The 23,170-nt window shown below is 41.0% G+C and overlaps 1 protein-coding gene across 1 annotated transcript in view; it reads right to left on the bottom strand.

The window, feature by feature from the left end:
- Window positions 1–23,170, bottom strand: part of fab1 (1-phosphatidylinositol 3-phosphate 5-kinase fab1) — an 809,612-nt gene that overhangs the window by 392,415 nt on the left and 394,027 nt on the right. The window contains exon 22 of the mRNA XM_090380831.1: window positions 2,195–2,366. Within this exon, the coding sequence (XP_090236957.1) occupies window positions 2,195–2,366 (172 nt within the window). The remainder of the gene's footprint in view (window positions 1–2,194; window positions 2,367–23,170) is intronic.

Below are 23,170 nucleotides of genomic sequence, written 5' to 3'. Positions count from 1 at the left end.
GTCTTGTGGTATCTGGTACCAACATGTAACCAGCAGATCCTTTAACTCCTGTAAGGTCCATGGTTGAGGCACCGCAGATTGGAGTTGCGTCTTGTGGTATCTGGTACCAACATGTAACCAGCATATCCTTTAACTCCTGTAAGGTCCATGGTTGAGACACCGCAGATTGGAGTTGCTGTTCCAACACAAACCACAGATGCTCGATGGGATTGATGGCTGTGGAATTTGGAGGCCAGGACAATACCTGGAAGTCTTCCTCATGTTCCGCAAACCAGTCTCGAACAATCCGGGAAGTGTGGCATGCTGCATTATCCTGCTGAAAGATGGCACCACCAGAGGGGAAGACCATTGCCACGAAAGGGTATACCTGGTCAGCAACGATGTTTAGGTAGGTGGTAGACATCAGAGTGCCTGGCACATGGATGTTTGTTTGTTATCTGGTTTTTAGGAGCATTAGCAACTAAGACCATATTGCTCCGGGATATGTGATGGGCATTCCTTGACCTTTCCGCATCCTCCGTATTTGGTAGTGATGGGCTCGAACCCCGGTCTAATCAAGAAGCGTGTGCTACACACTGCTGCTCCTTCCCACCTGGCTACGGAGGTGCCTTTGGCACATGGATGACTGGACCCAGGTTATCCCAGAATATCACCCAAAGCATGACACCGCTGCCACCAGCTTGTATTCATCCCACGGTGCATCCAGTTGCCATCACTTTGCCAGGTAAACAACGCACACGTACCCAGCCATCCATGTGGTGCAACAGGAAAAGCGATTCATCGGACCAGACGGTCTTTTTACAATGAGTCAAGGTCCAGTTTCGATGCTTGCATGCCCATTTTCTAGGTGCTGTTGCGGCGAATCGTGGTTAGCATGGGTTCATTTTCAGCAGGGTTCGAAGTACTGTGTGTTGTGACACATTACTCCCATCACCAGCATTCCAATTACCACCAAGTTGCACCACAGTCGCCACATACCATCTGGGAGAGCCTTCGCTCACCTCTAGCATTGATGAGCCATGGTCATCCAACACCTTGCTGGTGGTTCGTGGGTTTTCCCTCCTCGGGCCACTTTCGGTAGGTACTAACCACGGCAGACTGTGAGCACGCCACCAGTCACATGCCGTTTCGGATATGTTCTGGCCTGGTCGTCTGGCCATTATAATTTGGCCTTTGTCAAACTCACTTAAGTCTGCTGCCTTTCCCATCTGAGGAGCAAGAGTAACACTGATTAACAGAGCTCAATATAAGGTGCTTTTTATACCGTGTCCCAGCCCACACCATAGTTCACCTGCAGTTGTTTCGATTTGTATAATGACTCGCTGGTCATAATGTTTAGGCTTATCGGTGTATAACATTCATAGAATAGAAAAATCAATATATTTCTTTCTCCAGCATAAGATTAACTTAAATGGCTTTGAGTTATCGATAATTGCATTTGAACTGGATCTTCTGAGATACTGATGATATGGGGGCCATACCATACTGTATGATCCAGGTATAACCTGATAGAGACAGTCTGGACATCTTTCACTTGGAGTCAGTTGTAGTTTTAATGACAGTTACAGGAATATGGATTTTCTCTTTTTTACTCTGTAGGCCGAAACCCTGGACTACAGATCAAAATCAATGTCGGCAGAGCTCAGTGTGCCAATGATGCTATTGGCAAAGTTGATGAATCTACAGTGCAAGATGATTAGACATAAAGGAAAGACAACAGCTGGGATGTACGTACTGTAGACCAAGAGATTCCAAAGTGTACTATAAAAATTCTCTTTAGGTAATCTGAACTGGCAAGGAAGAATGAGTGCATCATTATAGGAAATTTTAATTTTCCTCTTACAGATTAAAAATTGTGAATATGTGCATAGCGGAAGTAGTTTCTTAAATCAACCAGATAAATGCCATTTATTTCAACACGCTGCTAGAGAAAGCACAATGCAATTGAATATCCTCGACCTAGTTATCAGCAAGGTTTCAAGCAGTATTAATAACATGACAGTTCAGGAACTAATAGTAAGGAGTAGTCATAATGTCATAAAATGGGGAGAATCACTATCCAAAGAAATTTTGGTAGTCAAGGAAAAGGTCAGGTCAGTTTCCTTGCATCATCATGCCATTTTTAATACTAATATCAATATTTGCACACTACTATATATATATAAAAAAGATTCTCTCTGTACCAATATCTTACCTGTTTGCAAACATGGCACCAATTCCACATAAGGATATTATTTTCAGCTGCAGGAACTTTAGCATCTAATGGATGTAACAAGATATGAATACAACCATTATCATGAGCAAATTTTCTTATGTGCTCTGACATTGGTGTGTCACACTGTCGATTTGGACACATATAAGTTGTTCTGCAAAAGAAATATGTTAATTATATATCTGGCAGGTTCAGACAGGAAAAGAAACACAAAGCATGAAGAATGGCTATTTAATCGTTATATGTTTTGAACTTGAGAATCTAATAATTGCAGCAAGATGTGAATACGATTATCATGAGTAAATTTTCTTATGTGCTGTAATGCCATGCATTACAAATAAATAATATTAGCATTAGTAGAGGCATACGATGAAAGAAAGCAAGCTTATGCAGCATCAGCCAAAAAAAAAAAAAAAAACCCTCCATTCGTTCCAAATGCCTGTCCAGCTCAGCCTAAATTTATTTAGGCTATTAGCCTAATATTTTTCCTTACCGAACAGTGATGTTTGTATGATACAAAACTAAGCCAATTTGTGGTGCCTTGTTCACAATGTGAGAGTGCCACATTCAGTACATGAAGCATACTGTTAGCAGAAACCCAACTTCAAGTCTAATTGCTACTGCCTATATGTTTGTTGAGAAATGAGAACATTTCGGCCATTACCCATGAGCAAGACCATTCCCAATTCTATCCCTATTAATGATAATAAAATTACAAAAGGAAGGTTTTCATTTGCATTTAGGTATTTCTCCTGCAAGCAAAAGAACTGGAACATGCTTCTAGCAGAATGCCTTGATGTCATCAATATTTTGCTCGAGTCCACAACAATTCCATTGTAGCAATTTAGTCATTATTTGGGATTCGTAGATCCATCACTCAATTTTCAAAGAAGTGAGGATTTTGTTTTCTCAGTCCTGGATGTTCTTTTTTTTTTGTTTTTTTTTTGAGAAAAATAACCATTGACATATCTATTTCTTTCTTTCTCTGCATAGAATGCAAGATAAGAGAACAACATTAGTGCAGTGCAGGCAAAGTTTTTATGGCTCCAGAAAATAGAGAAGTTTTTCTTAAATTTTTATCATTTTATTGACTAGATTGGCATATTAATTTATTTCATAGAAGTAGCTGATATTCCTAGCTACAGTACTTAGTTCATTTTGAACTTAGATAGAGATTTTGTGGATTATTACTTAGTATCGGTAAAACTTGTACCATTTGAAACTTGCCGCCATTATGTAGTATCGATACTGAATATTATTACATATATCTCAAACTTGATAGCATAAGGCATACATAAAACTAGATAGCACAATATGTAGTACTGTAGTAGGAATCTGTTAGCTTAGTGTAGGAATGGCAATTAATCAATTAAATTTATAAATCAATTAAATTTATAAATTTTATTGTTAACTAAATTGTATTTAAATGGAAATCATGCCCCGGACTAGAGCAGCAAAGCAAATTGTGCAAATTAGCAAAAGTGTTGTGGTTCACAGGAGAAACATACGGGACAATTCTCCAATGCATCACAGTCTAAAAAAATGTACAAAATGCGGAATATTTGCGGATCTCTCTTTCTCGAACAGGACATGATCTAGCCATGCAGGATGTCTTTGTGTGTGCTAGGTGCAGAGAATGTGAAGAAATTAGGCGCCAACTCAGTGTTCTGCTGGGCATCTACGAGAGCTTGAGGAGTCCGGTGGATGCTCTTGAAGGAATTAAAATTGGGGCCCCATCAACTTTTCAGCTGCCCAACTCAATGCCAGAGCACACTGTTATGCACCAGGCAACACAGCAGCAACTGTCAGGGCAGAATGCGCTGGTCCCACAAGAGCTAGTTATTGTTGGTGACTCAATTGTCAGAGAAACGGGAAATATATTGTGCAAAAAGGATAGATGGAATACGACCAGGGTACATCTGCCAGGGGCAAAAGTTGATGATGTTGTAGAGCACACATCATCTTTTAAGGGCACAAAATTGTTGTACACATTGGCACTAATGATATTAAGTGTGCAGATCTGTGGATTTACTAAGCAAGTACAGGTCAATGCTGAAAAAAAGTTGCAAGTTAGGGTTAAATTTGAAAGTGTCTGCAATCCCGCCTAGACACGATAGGAAGGAATACATAACGACAGCCTTGTAAATCAATTCGGCACTGGAGAGATTGTGTAGGGCTCGTGGGGTAGAATATTTCTCAACGTGGTCTGTGCTGGTTAACAGGAGAGATTGCTTCTACAGGGATTGGATACACTTAAATAGAAGGCATGCAACAATATTTGCTGATGATATCGAGGCAATGTTAAGTGGGTTGGAAAACTGCTAGCTTGGGGGGTGGCGATTCACAGACTAATAGATTAACAGTAGCCACAGGCAACGGTGAAAATGATTCTTGCACTTCTTCTAATCGAATGAGCAGCAGCCTGGAAAACCAGCTGCTGGGGATTTCAGGAACTGCTGGGGGGGTCATGAAACAAGTAAATACACGGGCTGTGTCAGAGTAACTAAGAGTAAGAACAGGTGCATATATACTTGCATGTACACCAATGCAAGGAGTAGAGTAAATAAATTTGATGAATTTGAAGTGCTGGTTAAGACCACCAAGGCGGATATTGTCGGGATATCAGAGATGTGCTGCCACTCAGATATAAGGGATGCAGAATTGAAATTTGGGCAGTATAATGTGTGAAGAAAAGATAGACAGGATAGGAAGGGAGGGGGTTATGCTGTTAGTTAAGAAACACAAAATGTAAGTGCATCCAGTTGACATAGATGGACAGTGCAATGTTGAGTCAGTTTGGTGTGACATAAGCACTGGAAAAGCAAAAATGAGGCTAGGAGTTTGTTATAGGCCTAATGACTCTGATGAGTACAATGAACAATTATACAGAGAAATAGAATTGGCCAGTAAATCAGTTTCTTATCTTTCCAGATATAGACTGGAACTTGTGGGTTGGTCTCTTGCACAGTAGCAAGGCTTTTGTGGATTTATTGGATGATTGTTTTCTACAGCATTTTAGAGAAGCAAAAAACGGGTGAGTAACACTGTTGATCTGATTATCAGCAGTACCTATTCATGCATTAAGAATTTACAGACAAAGGAACCACTAGATGGCAGTGATCACAGTGTACTAATGTGGAATTTACTTAAAGATGTAACTATCGGGATTAAAAGGAAGAGTTTTTGCATTCATAAAGGCGACTACATTGGTCTCAGGGATTTTTTAGGTTTTATAAAGTGGGACCACCTGATGATGTTATCAACAGCAAATTCTAAATGGGAATCATTCAAGGAAGTAATTTTGTTAGCTATTAGGCTTTTTGTTCCAAATAAGAAATACTGCTTTAGGTTCAGGCCAAAATGGATGTCAGATGAACTAATGAGACTTGTGGCAGAGAAAAAAAATGCATGGGATGCACATAAACTATCAGGTGACACAGAAGCCTATGGCAGATACAAGCTAGTCTGTAATCAAGTCACAAAGGAGGTTAGGCAAGCGAAGGCAGATTATGAAAAATCTTTAGCAAAGGATACAAAGAAAAACAGCAAAGACTTCTTTACTTATATAAACTCTAAAAGGAAGAGGATGAATCAGATAGGTCCACTTGATGTCAATGGTTTGATTGTAGATGATCATTCTCAGATCGATGTCGAACTAAATGAGTACTTTGCATCTACATTCACACATGAGGTATTATTCAAGGAGGAGAGGGCTAGATGTTTTCAAACTCTAACAGGGAGTTAAATGATTTTGCAATAACCGAGAGCAAAGCGGAGGAGAAATTGTTGAAGTTAAACATAAGAAAGGCAACTGGGGTGGATGGGATCTATCTAGTTATATTAAAGCATCAAGCACTACTTGCTTGATGTTTGTGGAGCAGTCGGGTACGGGACATGATACTGCCATGGGGGATGTCTTTGTGTGTGCGCGATGCAAGGAGTGAAAGGAAATCAGGCGACAACTCAGCGTTGTTATGGGCCTATATGAGAGCTTGAAGGACAGGGTGGATGCCCTCGAAGGATTAAAAGTGAGGGGCCCATCAAGCTCTCAGCTCCACACCAATGCCAGAGCTTGCACTTGGTCATCACGCAACACAGCGGTAGCCCCCAAGGCAGAATGCGCTGGTCCCAAAGGAACTAGTAATTGTTGGTGACTCTACTGTCAGGGAAACGGGAAACATGCTTTGTAAAAAGGATAGGTGGAACAGGACCAGGGTATGTCTGCCAGGGGCAAAGGTTGATGACGTTGTAGAGCAGATATCATCTTTTAAGGACACAAAAGGTAATATAGTTGTACACGTTGGCACTAATGATATTAAGAGTAGGAGACCGGAGGAATTACTTAACAAGTATAGGTAACTGTTGAACAAAAGCCGAGAATTAGGGTTGAATTTGAAAGTGTCTGCAATTCTGCCCAGACACGATATAAGGGAGTATATGATGAGAGCCTCGTTGATCAATTCGGCCCTGGAAAGAATGTGCAAGGCTCAAGGGGTAGAATTTTTTTCAGCCTGGACTGTACTTGTTAACAGGAGAGACTGCTTCTATAGGGGAGGGATACACTTAAATAGAAAGGGTGCAAGAATGTTTGCTGATGCTATTGAGGCAGTGTTAGGTGGGTCGGAAAACTGCTAGATTGGGGGGATACGAGGACTAATAGATTAACAGTAGCCGGTGGCAGAGGTGAAAGTGATTCTTGCACTGCTTCTATTGGAATGAGCAGCAGCCTGGAAAATAAGATGCAGGATATTTCAGAGACTGCTGGGAGTCATCATGGAACAAGTAAACACATCGGTTGTGTTAGGGTAGCTAAGAAAAAGAACAGGTGAATGTATACTTGCATGTACACCAATGCTAGAAGTTTAGTAAATAAATTTGATGAATTTGAGGTATTGCTTAAAACATCAAAGGCAGATATTGTTGGGATTTCAAAGACGTGGTGTCACACAGATATAAGGAATGCAGAACTGGAATTTGGGGAGTACAATGTCTACAGAAAGGACAGACAGGATAGGAAGGGAGGAGGGGTTATGCTATTAGTTAAGAAATACATAAAATCCAAGGAAGTGAAGCCAGTCGACATCGCTGGACAGTGCAGTGTCGAGCAAGTTTGGTGTGACATAAGCATTGGGAGATCAAAATTGAGAGTAGGAGTGTGCTATAGGCCTAATGACTCTGATGAGTATAATAAGAAACTGTGCAGGGAAATAGAGTGGGCCATTAAATCAGAGAGTCTTATAATGGGGGATTTTAATTTCCCAGATACTGACTGGAATTTGGGGGCTGGTCACTCACACACTAGCAAGGCTTTTGAGGATTTATTGGATGATTGTTTTCTACATCAGTATGTGCGGGAGGCAACTAGTTGATTTGATTATCAGTAGTGATTCTTCATGCATTAAGAATCTGCAGGTAAATGAACCACTAGGTGGCAGTGATCACAGTGTGCTGAAGTGGGATTTACTCAAAGAGGTAACTACCATTAGGGGTAAAGGGAAGGGTTATTGCTTTCGTAAAGGCGACTATGGTGGACTGAGACAGTATTTAAATTCTATACAGTGGGACCAACTGATGATGTTACCAACAGAAAATTCAAAATGGGAAGCATTCAAAGAACTTATCTTGGAAGCTACTAGGCTTTACATACCAACTAAGAAATATTGTTCAAGGTTTAGGCCTAAGTGGATGTCAGATGAACTAATGAGACATAAGGCAGAGAAGAAAAATGCATGGGATACATACAAATTAACACGTGACACAGAAGCCTATGATAGATACAAGTTGATCTGTAACCAAGTTACAAAGGAGGTTAGGCAGGCGAAGGCAGATTACGAGAAATCTTTGGCAAGGGATGCAAAGAAAAACAGCAAAGAGACCTTTACTTATGTAAACTCTAGAAGGAAGGGGATGAATCAGATTGGTCCACTTGATATCGATGGGTCAACTGTTGATGATGCTGCTCAGGTAGCTAACAAACTAAATGAATATTTTGCATTGACATTCACACATAAGGAGTTATTCAGCGAGGGGAATGCCACAGGTGTATTCAACTCTGGCAGTAAGCTAGATAATCTTGTAATAACTGGGAGTAAAGTGGAGGAGAAATTGTTGAAGATAAACACAAGAAAGGCACCTGGAGTGGATGGGATCTATCCAGTTATATTAAAGGAGGCAGCAAAGGAAATAAGCAAACCCTTAGCCATAATTATGAGAGCTTCCTTGGATTCAGGGGAGGTACCCATGGACTGGAGATGTGCAAATGTGATCCCAATTCACAAAGGAGGATCAAAGGCTGACACAAGTAATTATAGACCTGTGAGTTTAACTTCTGTTCCCAGAAAATTAATGGAGGCACTGGTTAAAGAAGCACTGCAGGATCATCCAGACAAGACGTCAGTTATAGCTCGAACACAGCATGGTTTTGTTAAGGGGAAGTCTTGCCTGACCAATTTGATTGGATACTATGATGCAGTCACAAAAGAACTGGATGCAGGGAATAACTTTGATATTATATACTTGGATCTTAGAAAGCCTTTTGACACTGTTGCACGTGGAAGACTCCTGCACAAATTTGAGCAGTGTGGAATTGGAGGCAACTTGCTGCTATGGATAAAGTGGGAAAAGACAGAGTGGTAATCAATGGACACTGCTCATCGTGGACTAATGTTATTATTGGGGTCCCTCAGGGTTCAGTATTGGGTACATTATTGTTTTCTGTATTTATAAATGATATTGCTGATGGTATATCAAGCTTAATGTCCAAGTTTGCAGACGATACGAAGGTTGGCAGGGTTGTCAAGGACACTACTAACACTATGCTGCTGCAACAGGATCTGGAAAGGTTGAGCAGATGGGCTGAGAGGTGGCAAATGAAGTTTAACATTGACAAATGTAAAGTACTACATATGGGAAACAGCAACCCCACAGCAACGTATGAACTCTGTGGTACTACACTGACAGTGGTAGAGAATGAAAGGGACCTGGGGGTGGTTGTGCAGGCAGATATGAAGTTCTCTGAGCAGTGCAGACGGGCTGCAAGATTAGCTCATGGTGTATTGTCAATGATATATAGGAATTTTTCTAGCAGGGATAAGGAGGTGATTATTCCCTTGTATAAGGCAATGGTCAGGCCACCCCTAGAGTACTGTATACAGGCCTGGAGGCCTCATTTCAAGAAGGATGTAGAGTTACTGGAACGAGTACAGAGAAGGGTAATAAGATTGTTGAATGGAACAAAGGGTTGCTCTTACAAAGATAGGCTTTTAAGTTTTGCAAATTACAGTGTCTGGAGAATAGGCACCTTCGAGGTGACCTGGTTGAGGTGTATAAAGCCTTGAATGGTTTGAGCATGCTCAATGCTGATGGGATTCTTCCTCTTGCTCAGAATAATCACCTGAGAGGGTATAAATTCAAATTGAGGAAAGACAGATGTAGGATAGACGTGCGGAAATTTGCCTGTAGCCAGCGGGTGGTTGGTTGGTGGAACAGACTTCCATCCCTTGTCGTGGAAGTTGATAGCCTAAATAAGTTTAAGGCTCAGCTGGACAGGTATTTCGAACGAACAGAGGGGTGAAGTAGAAGTGGTTATTTTTTATTTATTTATTATTTATTTTTTTTTGGGCTGATGCTGCATAAGCTTGCTTTCTTGCATTAAATGCCTCTACTAATGCTAAAGGAGGCAGCAAAGGAAGTAAGCAATCCCTTAGCCATAATTATGAGAGCATCCTTGGACTCGGGAGAAGTCCCCCACAGACTAGAGATGTGCAAATGTATATCCAATTCAAAATGGAGGATCAAAGGGTGACACGAGTAATTATAGACCTGTGAGTTTAACTTCTGTTCCAGGAAAAATAATGGAGTCACTGGTAAAAGAAGCATTGCAAGATCATCTAGACAAGACAACAGTAATAATTCAGACATGGCATGGATTTGTCAAGGGGAATGGATTTGTCTTGTGTGTCAAATTTGATTGGATACTATGATGTGGTGACAAAGGAACTGGATGCAAAAGATAATAATTTTGATATCATATACTTGGATTTCAGGAAAGATTTTGATACTGTTGCACATGGAAGATTACTGTACAAATTGGAGCAGCATGGTATTAAGGGCAAGTTGCTAGAACGGATAAAAGGATGGTTGAGTGGGAAAAGACAGAGAGAGGTGATCAATGGGTACTGCTCTAATATTATTAGTGGTGTCCCTCAGGGTTCGGTGTTTGGCCCATTGTTGTTTTGTATATTTATCGATGATATTGACGAAGGTATATCAATAGTAATGTCAAAGTTTGCAGATGATACAAAGGTTGACAGGGTTGTTAATAACAGTAATGATAGTATGCTGCTGCAACAGGATCTGGAAAAGTTGGGTAGATGAGCTGAGAAGTGGCAACTGATGTTTAACATTGAAAATGCAAAGTACTGCATATGGGTAACAGTAACCCTTCTATTAGGGTAGTGAAGGATGAAATAGACCTGGGGGTAATTGTGCAGTCAGATATGAAGTTTTCTGAGCAGTGCAGATGTTCTGCAAGAGTAACTCATGGTGTCTTGTCAATGATGTACAGGAATTTTGCGAGCAGGGATAAGGAGGTGATTATCCCCTTGTATAAGGCAATGGTCAGGCCCCACCTTGAGTACCGCATACAGGTCTGGAAACCTCATTTTAGGAAGGATGTCGAGTTGCTGGAAGGAGTACAGAGAAGGACAACAAGACTGGTGAAGGGAACAAAGGGTTTTCTTATGAAAAAAAGGCTAAGTTTTGCAAATTGCAGATTCTGGAGACTAGGCACCTGCAAGCCGATCTTATTGAGGTGTATAAGGCCTTGAATGGATTGAACAGTCTCAATGCTGATGGGATTCTTCCTCTTGCTCAGATTTCAAAACTGAGGAAAGACAGTTGTAGAATAGATGTGTGGAAGTTTGCCTTTAGCCAGCAGATTTATGGAACAAACTTCCATCTGTTGTTGTGGAAGTTGATAGTTTAGATAAATTCAGAGCAGAACTAGATAAACATTTGGAATGAATGGATCAGTGAAATGGGAATTTTTTTGGCTGATGCTGTATAAGCTTGCTTTCTTGCATCATATGCCTCTGCTAATTCTAAGACTGAGTTATCAGGTATCAGTTTAACTTCAATATGCCTGGTCCAGTATGGCTGTTATCCAGTGTGGACGTATGTTTTCCATGCTCCTGGATTTACAATGCCTACTAGTTTATGAAAAGAGTACTCATTAGAAGAACTACTACAGCAGATCTCAGGGTGAGAAATGTTTGTTTATTTACTGGGAACTTTGCAGGTTATTTATGGTTTCTATCTATATCCTTTGTTGCCATACCATACTGGTTACCATGCATCTGACAGCAGGGATATAGAGAGGCACCAATTATATGCGGTTGCCACACAAATACCCTGCACTTGACTCGGGAGGTTTGTGTGACAATGGAATATATACCCCCTTGTGTGACAACGGAATGTGTGGCATTCCTTTACTCACCAATTCCCTCCGGCGCAGGAATTGGTGAGTAAAGACATCCACTCCTTCAGTTGTGACCTTGACTGCCGCATTTCACTAATTGCGAATGTCCATCTGAAGGCACTATACAGAGTATTTGCACTTGACTGGGAGGTGTCCCAACAGAAATTAGTCTGATCTCTCAAAGACTAGTTTCACTCTCGGGCGTCCCCCCCAAATTGCAACGGAGAAAAGTTAAAAAACTTGAACTGAACGTTGCTAGGCAACAAATTGTGCCGCGGACTCACAGTTGGCATCATTTGCTATCATCTCACAGGCTCTTCCCAATGGAGAAGTCCTGAACTCATTAATCTGCTTAATCTGCAACAGCCTCGAGGATCCGAAATCAGACACTAACTGGTACAAAATGAGCAATTCAAATCAGAAAATCACAGAACAAACTATGGACAAAGAAAAACTAACAAGATGAAAATGATGAATTGCAAATAATAGAGCAAAGTGGAGACAGCAACGATGCACTGCCGCAGCCAACGCCCAAAAAGAAGTACAAGAAATATGCCGCCCCAAAGTTCGGAAGGGAGACAAGATCTCAAGGCGAATCTAAAGAACAACAAGATAAAGAGGACGTCCGAAAAGAAAACAATGAAGACGCAAGCAAACAGCCCGAATCCCCAAACATTGACCCCAGGCTGCCGGAAGGCACTGTGCTGGACCAGGTACTGGCCCTTCAGGTAGAGCTCGAAAACAAATTAAAAGAGTCAACAAACAGAATCACAGCAGCCCTCAGAGGCGAGATTGTGGGAATCTGGACTAAACTAGAAACAGTCCTCCACAAGGTCAACAGCGAGGCAAAAAGAAATGCACCCAAATTAGAGGCCTATCTGGAGTGTAGGGGCACACAAATGCAACAGTGTGCCCCTACCTACGCAAATGCACTGAGGAACCCACTAACTGTAATAAATATACCAGCCAAGGAACAACCAGGGAAAAAATGCTACTCCCAATGCCTAACCTTGTAATACTAAGACTAAAAAAGGAAATTGGTACAAGTGACGAAATTAAGAACAAACTAATAAGCACTATGAAGGACGACTTCCAGCAAACAAGAATAAGATGAATACGCAAACTGAGGAGCGTAGGACTCGTGATCGAAACCTAGTCAAAGTGAGAGATGCAAGAGATAATTGAAAACCCCAAGATTGCTGCCTTGGGCCTAAGAGCTGAGCCACCAAAAAGGAAAGGTCCGGCTATAATAATCTATGACGTGGACAAGGATGTCACACCTAACCAACTAGCATCTGAGCTGTACCACAGGAACTTACAGAGTAAAATCCTGGGAAAGGATCCACAAGAAACAGTAATACCCAAATACTTTATACAAGCGAGAAATGGAATAAATAAAAATTGGGTAGTTGAGCTTACCCCCGAGGCCTGGAAGGTCCTGAAAGACAAAACAAGGGTTTTCATTGAATGAGGAAGCTACTGCTATCATGAACAAGTAATCATACCGAAATGCTATCGTTGTTGCAAGTTTGGCCACATGACACACACGTGTGCACAAACCACCCCAACATGTCGCCACTGCTCTGAAAAGGACCACGATTTTAACGTCTGACCCCCACAAAGATAAGGAACCCACCTGCATTAACTGCAAGACTATGAAATTAGACCACAAGCACTCACTTAGGGACTCGAAATTCCCTACATACCTATGAACCTTATACCAAAGCAGGATCAACTATGGGAACGAGAATTAAGAATTATAACACAAATATGTTGAAAATAATCTAAATTAATGCACAGTGGTATCCACCAGGGTACTGCACCAGAGCAGTGGTTGACCAGATACGGACCAAAGCTGAAGATGAAAACTTGGATGTCATTATAGTCCAGGAACCGTATACGCATTGAAAGTGGGTTACAGGGTACCCACACAATTACAAGGTGATCCACATGGATGACGACACTCCGTGGGCTACCATTCTGGTAAGAAACACCAACATCAGCGCAACTAAAATCACACAGCTGTGTACTCCATAGGCTGCTTGTGCACAACTTGGCACAGCATTAGGATCCCTATATGTCGTGGCACTCTACTGCAGACTGGGACAAGATATAGACTTTGCAATCGACTACCTCCGATGCCTACAGGATACCCTACCAAATCAAAGAGACATCATTGGAGCTGACGTCAACTGCCACTCCCCGGCATGGCACAGCATCACCCCAGACAGGTGAGGAACTCGAAATGGACAACTCTTAGGAGACAACCTTGCTGGATCCCATCTAACTGTACTAAATTGACTCCACCATCTTCCGACCTTTTCGAGCACCCTCTGGGAAGCCACAATTGATGTCTGGACATGTGACTGACTGGAGGCTGAAGGAAGCATGGACTACCTCAGACCACCGGGCAATAACCTTTTCAATTGAAAGACAACTAACAAGAATAACTCAAAAAACCAACCACAAAACAGATATGCATTTGCAAATGCAGACTGGACACTGTATAGAGAGCTGCTCACCATGGCAATTAGACACAATCCAGAAAACAGAAACCCTCAGAGTGACCCGGATGACCTTGAGAGGGAAACTACAAAATTATTACTGAACATCAGTGAACAAGTGATAAAAAGAAAAAATCCAAAACCTGGCGCAGTACCCTGGTGGATACCAGAAATTGCTGTACTATGACGACAGATGCAAAAAACAAGAAAAGACTTCTAGAGAGCTAGCAGAACCTGGCCAGAAGATGAGGTGGAGGTCCTGAGACAACATTACAGAGAAGTTTGGAACTGTTACACAGACACCATAAAAAAAAGTAAGAAGTGTTCCTAGGAGTGCCTAGTGTCTACTTCTGGAAACACAGACCCATGGGGCATAGTCTACAAGGTGATAACCAATAAGCTCCCCAGGGGCGAGGTCATTAGTACCACCAGGACACCGCAGGGAAACCTAACGACCACCTGGGAGCAGTCAATGGGCAACATACTGGACAAAACCTTCAAGGAACCAGCAATACTAACCATGCAAGAACAACGGAAACTATATCATCTTGGCAATCGAATCCCCCTTCACCCTTGAGGAACGAGGCTGCCACCAAGATCAGAAATCGCAAATGCCCAGGACTGGATATGTTTGAGACCTTGAAGAAAAGTGCAGAATTTGCACCACACTTACTACTTACTCTATACAACAGATGCTTGGAAACAGGCAAATTCTCCACAGCATGGAAAACGGCAAACACCAAGTTAATACTTAAAAAATCCTAACAAAAAACTAGACTGCCCAGAGTCATATAGACCTATCGCACTGCTCTCAGTGGTCAGCAAACTATATGAGAGACTGCTGCACAAGCATATCAAAAACCACAATGAGAAGGCAAACCTGGTGGCTAGGAATCAGTTCGGATTTAAGCCGAGTTCCACCACAGTGGATGCACTTGGAAACCTGCTTCAGAAGGCACAGGAATGCAGAAAAAAATACCTACTAGTCATTTCAATTGGTTTTGCCGGGGCATTCGACTCACTATGGTGGCCAAGTGTCCTGGGCAGACTAAGAGAGGCTGCAGTCCCTATCAACCTATACAAGGTAATGGAGGACTACCTATCTTGCAGAAAAGTAGAAATAAATGCCAACTACCAAAAAGTCACAAGATCTGTACACAGGGGCCCCCAAAAGACCCCTGCAGGCAGGGGTCTGTCTTGGGGGCCACTCCTTTGGAACATGGTCCTCGATGAGCTCCTGAACCTGGACCTGGGACTGGTCGGGGCTGACTCGAGAGCCCAACTGGAAACCACCGCAAACCAAGCTCTACAGAAAATACAAAACTGGGCTACAAGAAATCAGTTAAGAATTTCACCTACGAAAACCACATCTATTCTACTAAAAGGAACCCTACAAATACGGCATCTACCCCAAATTAAAATAGAAGGTGTAACCATTAAACTTGCCAACCAAATGAAATATCTAGGAGTTATCCTAGACAAAAACTTATTCCTTCAACCTCACCTATAATATATAAGGACGAAGATAAAACGTTACTCAGCACTGGTGGCAAGGGTTACAAGAAAAGACTGGGGATTAAAAAAGAACAACACTAATGTTGTATTATAAGGCAACCTTCATCCCTGCGATAACTTATGCTGTGGCAGTGTGGTACAGCAAAACAATGCTTGCAGTCAATAGAACTCTGGATATGATACAAAGGACCATTTTATTAACAACTACACAAGCATGAAGAACAGTAAGCACACTGGCGTTGCGAGTGCTTGCTGGAGCGCTCCCTCTTGATTTGGAGGCTGTAAAAGCTGGCTTGTTCTTCCTGCAATCCGGGGGGGGGGGTTGCTGCCACCTTCCAGGATTTCATAATTGACCCAGCGAGTAGAACAAAAACAGAAAAAGTCTGATTACAGGCCTACCTACTCCAGGAGTGGCAACAATGATGGACCGATACAACAAAAGGAGAAATCACACGAAAATTCCTCTCTGACCTCAGCAAAATATACCCCAAGCAACCAGACTGGTACTTTCCAGGGAGGCACTTGACTTCGCTGCTTACTGGTCATGGCCCCTTTAAGGAGAAGCTGCTCGGGTTCGGCCTTTTTGAGGACTCCAACTGCACATGTGGGGAAGTCGAGAACTGGAACCACTTGGTCTATGACTGCCCAGAATACGAAGATCTCAGAGGCATCCTGATCACAAAGATACGCTACCTTCCGAAAGGACTGGAATCCCAATTCATTGAAGAGGAATACAGAGCACTTTCTCAATATGTGCAGGACCTCTTTGAGAGGAGAAAACTGCTAATTACCATAAATTGTGTCTGACAAAAGACCACCACCAGTTAAACTGTACAAGACCATAAAATACCATCCAATGGAGTTAATACAGAGAAAAACCCTGAAACAAGAAAGTGAAAAACACAAGGACGGGGCTTACCCCATGAGCAACTGGACTGAAATCGACTCAACACTGAAGAAAAGAGAGAATGCAGCGCAGCTGCCAAACGCCATTTGGCAACTTGAAGAGGGCACCATAGCCTCCATCTTTAATACCCCTATCCCCGGTGTTCGGGGAAAGACGGTCTTACTCTCTCCTCCCCCTCTCACCGTTACCACTTTCCCTTTTGGTGGGGCATGGGCATACCCCACTGTGACTTGGGCTTGCCTCCTCTCTCAACTCCATACTTTTGTCTTTTCCCCCAAGACTTCAGTCTCCCCACCCACTCTACCTGCACATACGCCGGAATTGATTTAATCATCTCCAAATTACGCTTTTCACCCATACACTCGGCCTTTCAAAAATTTAGCATTATTCCTCATCGAATTTACCAAAAAAAAAAAAAAAAAAAATATATATATATACAGGAAACCCTTGATTAGTGCGGTTAATGAATCCTTGAAATATACCGCACATATTAAAACCGCACTAATCAAACTTAAGAAACAATGGGAATAATTATAATGAATCCTTGAAAATTATGAAATTGTAAAAACATATTTTTTCTTACTCAATACGTACCTATAATGCACTGCATAGTTCTTAAATTATTAAGGAATAAATTTAAAAAAAGATAGTATGATTTAAATTTTATTTTTTGCAAAAAAACTTATCTAACTTCAATTGAACAGTGGCAGCTTTCTTCCTTTCCTATATGATTTTGCGATAACAATCAATTTGCTTATCTAACCCTCGACGAACGTTCATGCTTCTCTCTCTGCATCTGGATCAATCTCTAGTATGAGTTCTTTTGCTGTTTAAAGTGTATTAAATAGTTCAAATTTTTTGAATGAAATTTCTTTGGGAGCAAATTGCTTTTTTTCTGCTTAATTTTTTCTTCTTCCTCGTATGCATGTTGATGCTCAATTTCAAGAAGATTGTCGTTACTTAAGTCTTTTGAATGCGATTCCAATAATTCTCTAACGTTTTCTGAATCTACTTCCTCAAAGCTGAGGTCTTTTCCAATTGTAGTAATTTCATCAACAACTTTGTTGACAGGATTAATGAAACCGCAAAAATCATTTGCGCATTTCAGGCAAAAGATTCTGCCAGACTGCTCTCATGCAGCTGTTCGTCATTTCTTCCCACGATTTGTGTATGTTCTCAACTGCTTCTTTAATATCGTAATATTAAAGAAGTTTAATATTAATAATAAAAGAATATTAGTTACCAGAGCACATTTCAATTTCAGAGTGGTATGGGGTGCTGCTGTCGAGCGTTTTGGAGTCGATTTCCATTCATTTAAGTTAGAAGACCCTGGTGAGTGCGTGTCACGTATTTGCCGCTTTAGGCCCCGTTGTGAGTTGCCAAACACCGCAAGAAAAAAACAGCGCACTAATCAAATTTGATAACGCATATATTAAGGGGATAGTATCAAAAAAATTTTGCGCACTAATTAAAACCGCATTGTTCAAAACCGCATTAATCAAGGGTTTCCTGTATATATTTCCCCCCCTCTCTCTCTATTTTTTTTTTCAGGTCCTAGCCGCCTAAATCTCAGAAAATTAAGTGGCAGGACCTGACAGAGTAAATCTTAGTCTACTGGTGTTTCCTGGTCTGCCTCTACAGGGCAAAAGTGGGACAACATTGGGCCTCAGTAGGGGTCCAGCGGCTAAACAACCAGATGAACAATGGTACATGACACTACACATATACAATATCCATATACTTTTAAATCTCTGGCATTTCCCAGCAAACTGGTTCACCCACAATGAAAAGAACGTGGAGATGGGGGAAACCTCTGGTGCGGTTTGACCCTAAAAACATTTTACACTTTAACTTCAATATCTTTTTTTCAGTAGTTGCGATTAGTTCTTGGTAGAAATTGAGCACTAGGATGTACTGATACGGGAATGTCAGTTGACTGGTTTCTCAGCGGGTTATAAAGAGCTCAATAAATAGCCATGAATATGTGATTCTTTAGGTAGGACATATTATTTAAGTCTGTGTTCCAACAGAATACTTCATTGTAACTTTCACACCATACAATCGTGAGCCAAAACATTATGACAACCTGTATCTCCATGAGTGAACATATCTGCAGCACCTAGGAGTGACATCATAGACTACTGTAGCATATATATATTTTTGGGATTCTTCCTCTTGCTCAGATTACAAACCTGAGGGGGCATAGATTCAAACTGAGGAAAGGCAGTTGTAGAATAGGTAACACCCGTCAATTCATCAGTACAAAACCCATGTAAAGGGAAGGATCTGATGGAGTTTAAACAAGGAATAATTTGCAAAACTAGGAAGGTGGGGGACCAGCAACTTAGCAACTGCAGGAATTGTTGGCTGTTTGAGGGCTGCTAAAGTGTAAGTGTGGGGGGAATGGTCTGAAGAGGGACACAACCACCTAATGTGATGGGAGGGAGACCGCCACTGGTTAACAGTGGCAATTGGCATTTGCTGTCTGGGCCAACAGACTGATCACAATCCCTAAATTAATAGTAAACTACAACCAGGGTGAATAGAGAGTTGTTTCTGAGCACACCATCCAGCAGATGCTGGTGTAGATAGGCCTATGGAGTAGGCAATCTGTTTGTGTGCTCATGGTGACTGACCGTCATCAACACCTCTGCCCACAGTGGGTATGGGTGCACCATCCCTGGACAGTGTATGACTGGAAAAAGAATTTCCTGGTCTGATGAATCAAGATTTCAGCTCCCACATGCCACTAGATGGGTATGCATTCCACAGTAATCAGGTGAACAGCTGCAACCAAACTGCATAGTTGGATGAAAACAGGTCAGGGGCAGTGGTGCCATGGTCTGGGGGATGTTTTCATGGATGTCACTGGATCCCCCCTCATCCAAACTGAATACATCCTCACAGTGAGATCCGATCTCAGCATTGTTTGGACTAAATTTTGCCCTATGTGGTGACTGTGTATCCAGATGGCACCACTGGACTCTTTCTACAAGATAATGTCTGTGTCCCAAAGCCTGGATTGTGCAGGAATGATTCGAGGATCATGTCCAAGCACTTTCATGTGCTCCCTGGGCTGCCAAATTCCCCCGACATCAATCCAATCAAACATTTATGGAATGTGGTGGAATGCAGCATTTGCCAGTCCATCCCAGTGTCCTCAGGATATCTGAAGACACTTTCCAGTTCTTGTAAAGTTGATGCCGTACTGGGTGAAAATGGTTATTACGGCAAAAGGAGTCCCAACGTGCTATTTGGTAGGTGGTCATAATGTTTTGGCTCATGAGTTTATAATTATTTATTGATTTAATTGCTTGCTTTACTTCTTGGTATGCCTCTACTTTAAGCCTTTTTTTTTTCTTTCTTCCTTCTGCTGGTAGCATGCTCATGTGTTTGCAACATTTTCTTCTTGAGATGACACGTAGCAAGTTTGGAACTTAATCTTTTGGTTTTGTGGTCTTTCACACCACATCAGGTACAAGCAAGGACAGCATGACAAATCATATGTAGTGTTAGTATTTTTGTACCTCAATTGCCTAACCAGCTTATAAGATTTGGTACATATGGACTTACTGGGCAGTGAGGATACACAAGATGTGATGGAATTAGGAGACATTGGCAAAATGAAAGTAACAATTAGATTTCTAGAGGAGACTGATTCCCATCCTTGCTACTCTACTGCTCATGGTTTTAATTCACAATAGATCAAAGTTGGAATTGGGGTATTTCCTCTTCAGAAGACCTAAAGAGGGAAACTCTCCCGTTCAAGAAGATCCCATTCTGAGGTCACAACATGAGGTGAATTTAGTGTTTTAGAAGAATAATTGTAGGAATTCTTCAACAGCGGCGCCTTGAAGGGGCTGTTCTGAGTGCATACCACTTTTCAGTTTCTAGAAGGATTCTCCAGAAAGTAACCATTTAACCTTAGGGGAACCTGCCAACTTTCTAGGGTGACATTTTCTCTATGGATTTTTGCTGATGGAATGAATTATCGGTGAGAAAGGTGTAGGTCCTGATATTTCTTCTGTTCTGAGACATTCTGCCACAGCAATAGTATCCAAGTCAATGCCAGGAAATTCTTATGGAATTGCATTCAGGGAGTCCTCCAGTAGAATTTAGGTTATCAAGGTTCATGAGTTGTTTTTCTTAGTTCAGTGCCCAGACTCCACACCTCCCACAGAACCCAAAGGGATGTTCCCTACCCAGCAAGCAATAAATGTGATCAAGAGTGGAACATCAGAGCTACCCAAGAACCACACTAACACAATCAACCAGCCTGGATCCTGTCCCTTAAGCCATGAGACATACCCATTAACCAGCTAGACCTGGGATAGCCATCTAAGGAACTCCTGTCCTGTCTAAACAGGAGAAAAAGTGTGGTGTGTTGGAGCCTGATCCTTCAACTACCAGCACCCCCCTTCTGCATTTCCATTTTTAAGTGGCAGTGCACTGCAAACATACCAGATTTTGCTTGGAACCAACTAGGTTGTGGATGTTGGATCCAGTGATGCTAGTATATAGAACCACAAGCATCACTAGGAGGTCCACCTCACCAGGTACAGGCACCCATGTTGTGGTGGGTAAGCAAAAGAGATCACACTGGTCAGCAAAAAAAAAAAAAAAAAAAATTTCACTCCCTGTTAAAATTCAGGGTACTTCATGTAGATCTGATGCTGCTGAATTCAAATATGACAACCATATTGCTGTAACACCCCACCAATTTTAAGGGAGAAGGAATTAAAGTCAAAATCTAGTTTCTAGTAAAAAAGATTTCATATATGGGCGCCTCCGTAGCCAGGCGGGAAGGAGCAGCAGTGCGTAGCACACGCTTCTTGATTAGACTGGGGTTCGAGCCCATCACCACCAAATACGGAGGATGCGGAAAGGTCAGGGAATGACCACCGCATATTCCCGGAGCAATATGGCCTTAGTTGCTAATGCTCCTAAAAACCAAATAACAAACAAACATTTCATATATTTTAAGAAAATGTTACATACAGTAACAAATATTGGACAATGGATCTATTAACTTTATTCTATTTACAAAAATGTTTATCTGATAACAAAACACTTATTTTGTTGTTTTTTTTTGCCTTTTATAATCATTAGCCTCCATTATCCATTAGTGTCTCTTGTATAAGATTCCAACAGTAGTCTGCCAACATATTTGGACTCAATTTTCCCTGGTATCTTTTTTCCATTAGAGAAATATCTTGGTGAAACCTTTCATCATGTTCTTTGGAGACTGCTTCAAAATTTTCAGAAAAAAAGTCTAAATGGGAATGTAGGAAATGAAGCTTTAATGACAGTTCTTGGTTTTTGGTTAGTAACCTATATTTGAAAACTAATGGTGATGAGAACTTAAGTACATATCTGAGTTTTTTTTAACATATTTCCTATAAGAATCTGTCAAAATTATTTCAGGGAGGAAATTGATACCAACCAGTGTTATCCAAATGACAAAATTAGCTGTATATAACACAGTTTATAAGCATATAGAGCTGAAAAAGCTCTATATGCTTATAAATCAGAAATTAGAATCTTCATTAATGAGAATTTTAAGGAAAATAAATGAAATAATGGATAGGTAAATAAATGAAATAATTAAATAATAAAGGACATAAAAAAAAAACTCTTGGGCTAAGTAATACCCAATCAAAGATAATTAAACCAAACTTAAAAATGGGTGGGCATGTAGAAAGGAGATTAGCTAATTTTTAGCAAAAATGAATGGTAATAGGCCCAGAGGCAGACCAAGAGTGGACTGATAATGTCAACCAAGCTTTAGTAGAAAGGTAACTAATTCTGGCTTGGGCTAAAGATTTAACAAAAATGTTCTTGTTTATACTCCGGCACAACCATCAGGTCAGTGGAATTTACAATACATTATCAATACAAACATTAATCGTATTTAGCAGTCACAGGCTTGAACCCTGGTCCATCTCAAAGAGCACATGCTTCCTGCACTCTTGCTCCTGACCACTCAGCTACATCATGTAGCATGGAAGAAAGTAGCAAATGGAAAGCTGATTATCCAGAAGAACTGATTTGTACTATTATAGTGATCTGCATACCCAGTGGGTTTTAATTTGGATCTTTTGCAGCTATTATGGCTTATTATTCTTAAAATTTCACTCTTAACGATTACTGATTGACTAAGAAATTGGATGCAATATATCCATGCCAGTAAATGGTTGCAGGAATCGAATGTTAAAAGACTGCAATATTTTCCCTTCTAGAAAGAGAACGAGATCATCTTTGAAGTTTTGTGAAAATTATAATTTCTTATGAAAAGTTGAACCTTTATAGTACTTTGCAAGTCAAACAACACATTGTGTAAAATTGTGCATCAAAATATAAAATAATTTGAAGGGCTATGGTTGAATTCATTTTTGAAATAACAATGGTTATGTTGAGAGGTATCAATATTTTCTGGATTTTCTAAATATTTTTAAGACTCGATGTCCACAGAAATTTAATAATTAAAATTTTCTAACTGGAAGACAAGGATTTCTGATTATATATATGGATATCTCGCTGTCATGATAAAATCA

The sequence above is a fragment of the Mastigoproctus giganteus genome, chromosome 9 (genome assembly GCF_048544385.1).
Source record: "Mastigoproctus giganteus isolate SK-2022 chromosome 9, ASM4854438v1, whole genome shotgun sequence".
Taxonomy (NCBI): domain Eukaryota; kingdom Metazoa; phylum Arthropoda; class Arachnida; order Uropygi; family Thelyphonidae; genus Mastigoproctus; species Mastigoproctus giganteus.
The sequence above is the reverse complement of the archived record's forward strand: the minus strand, read 5'-3'. Positions and strand labels throughout refer to the sequence as shown.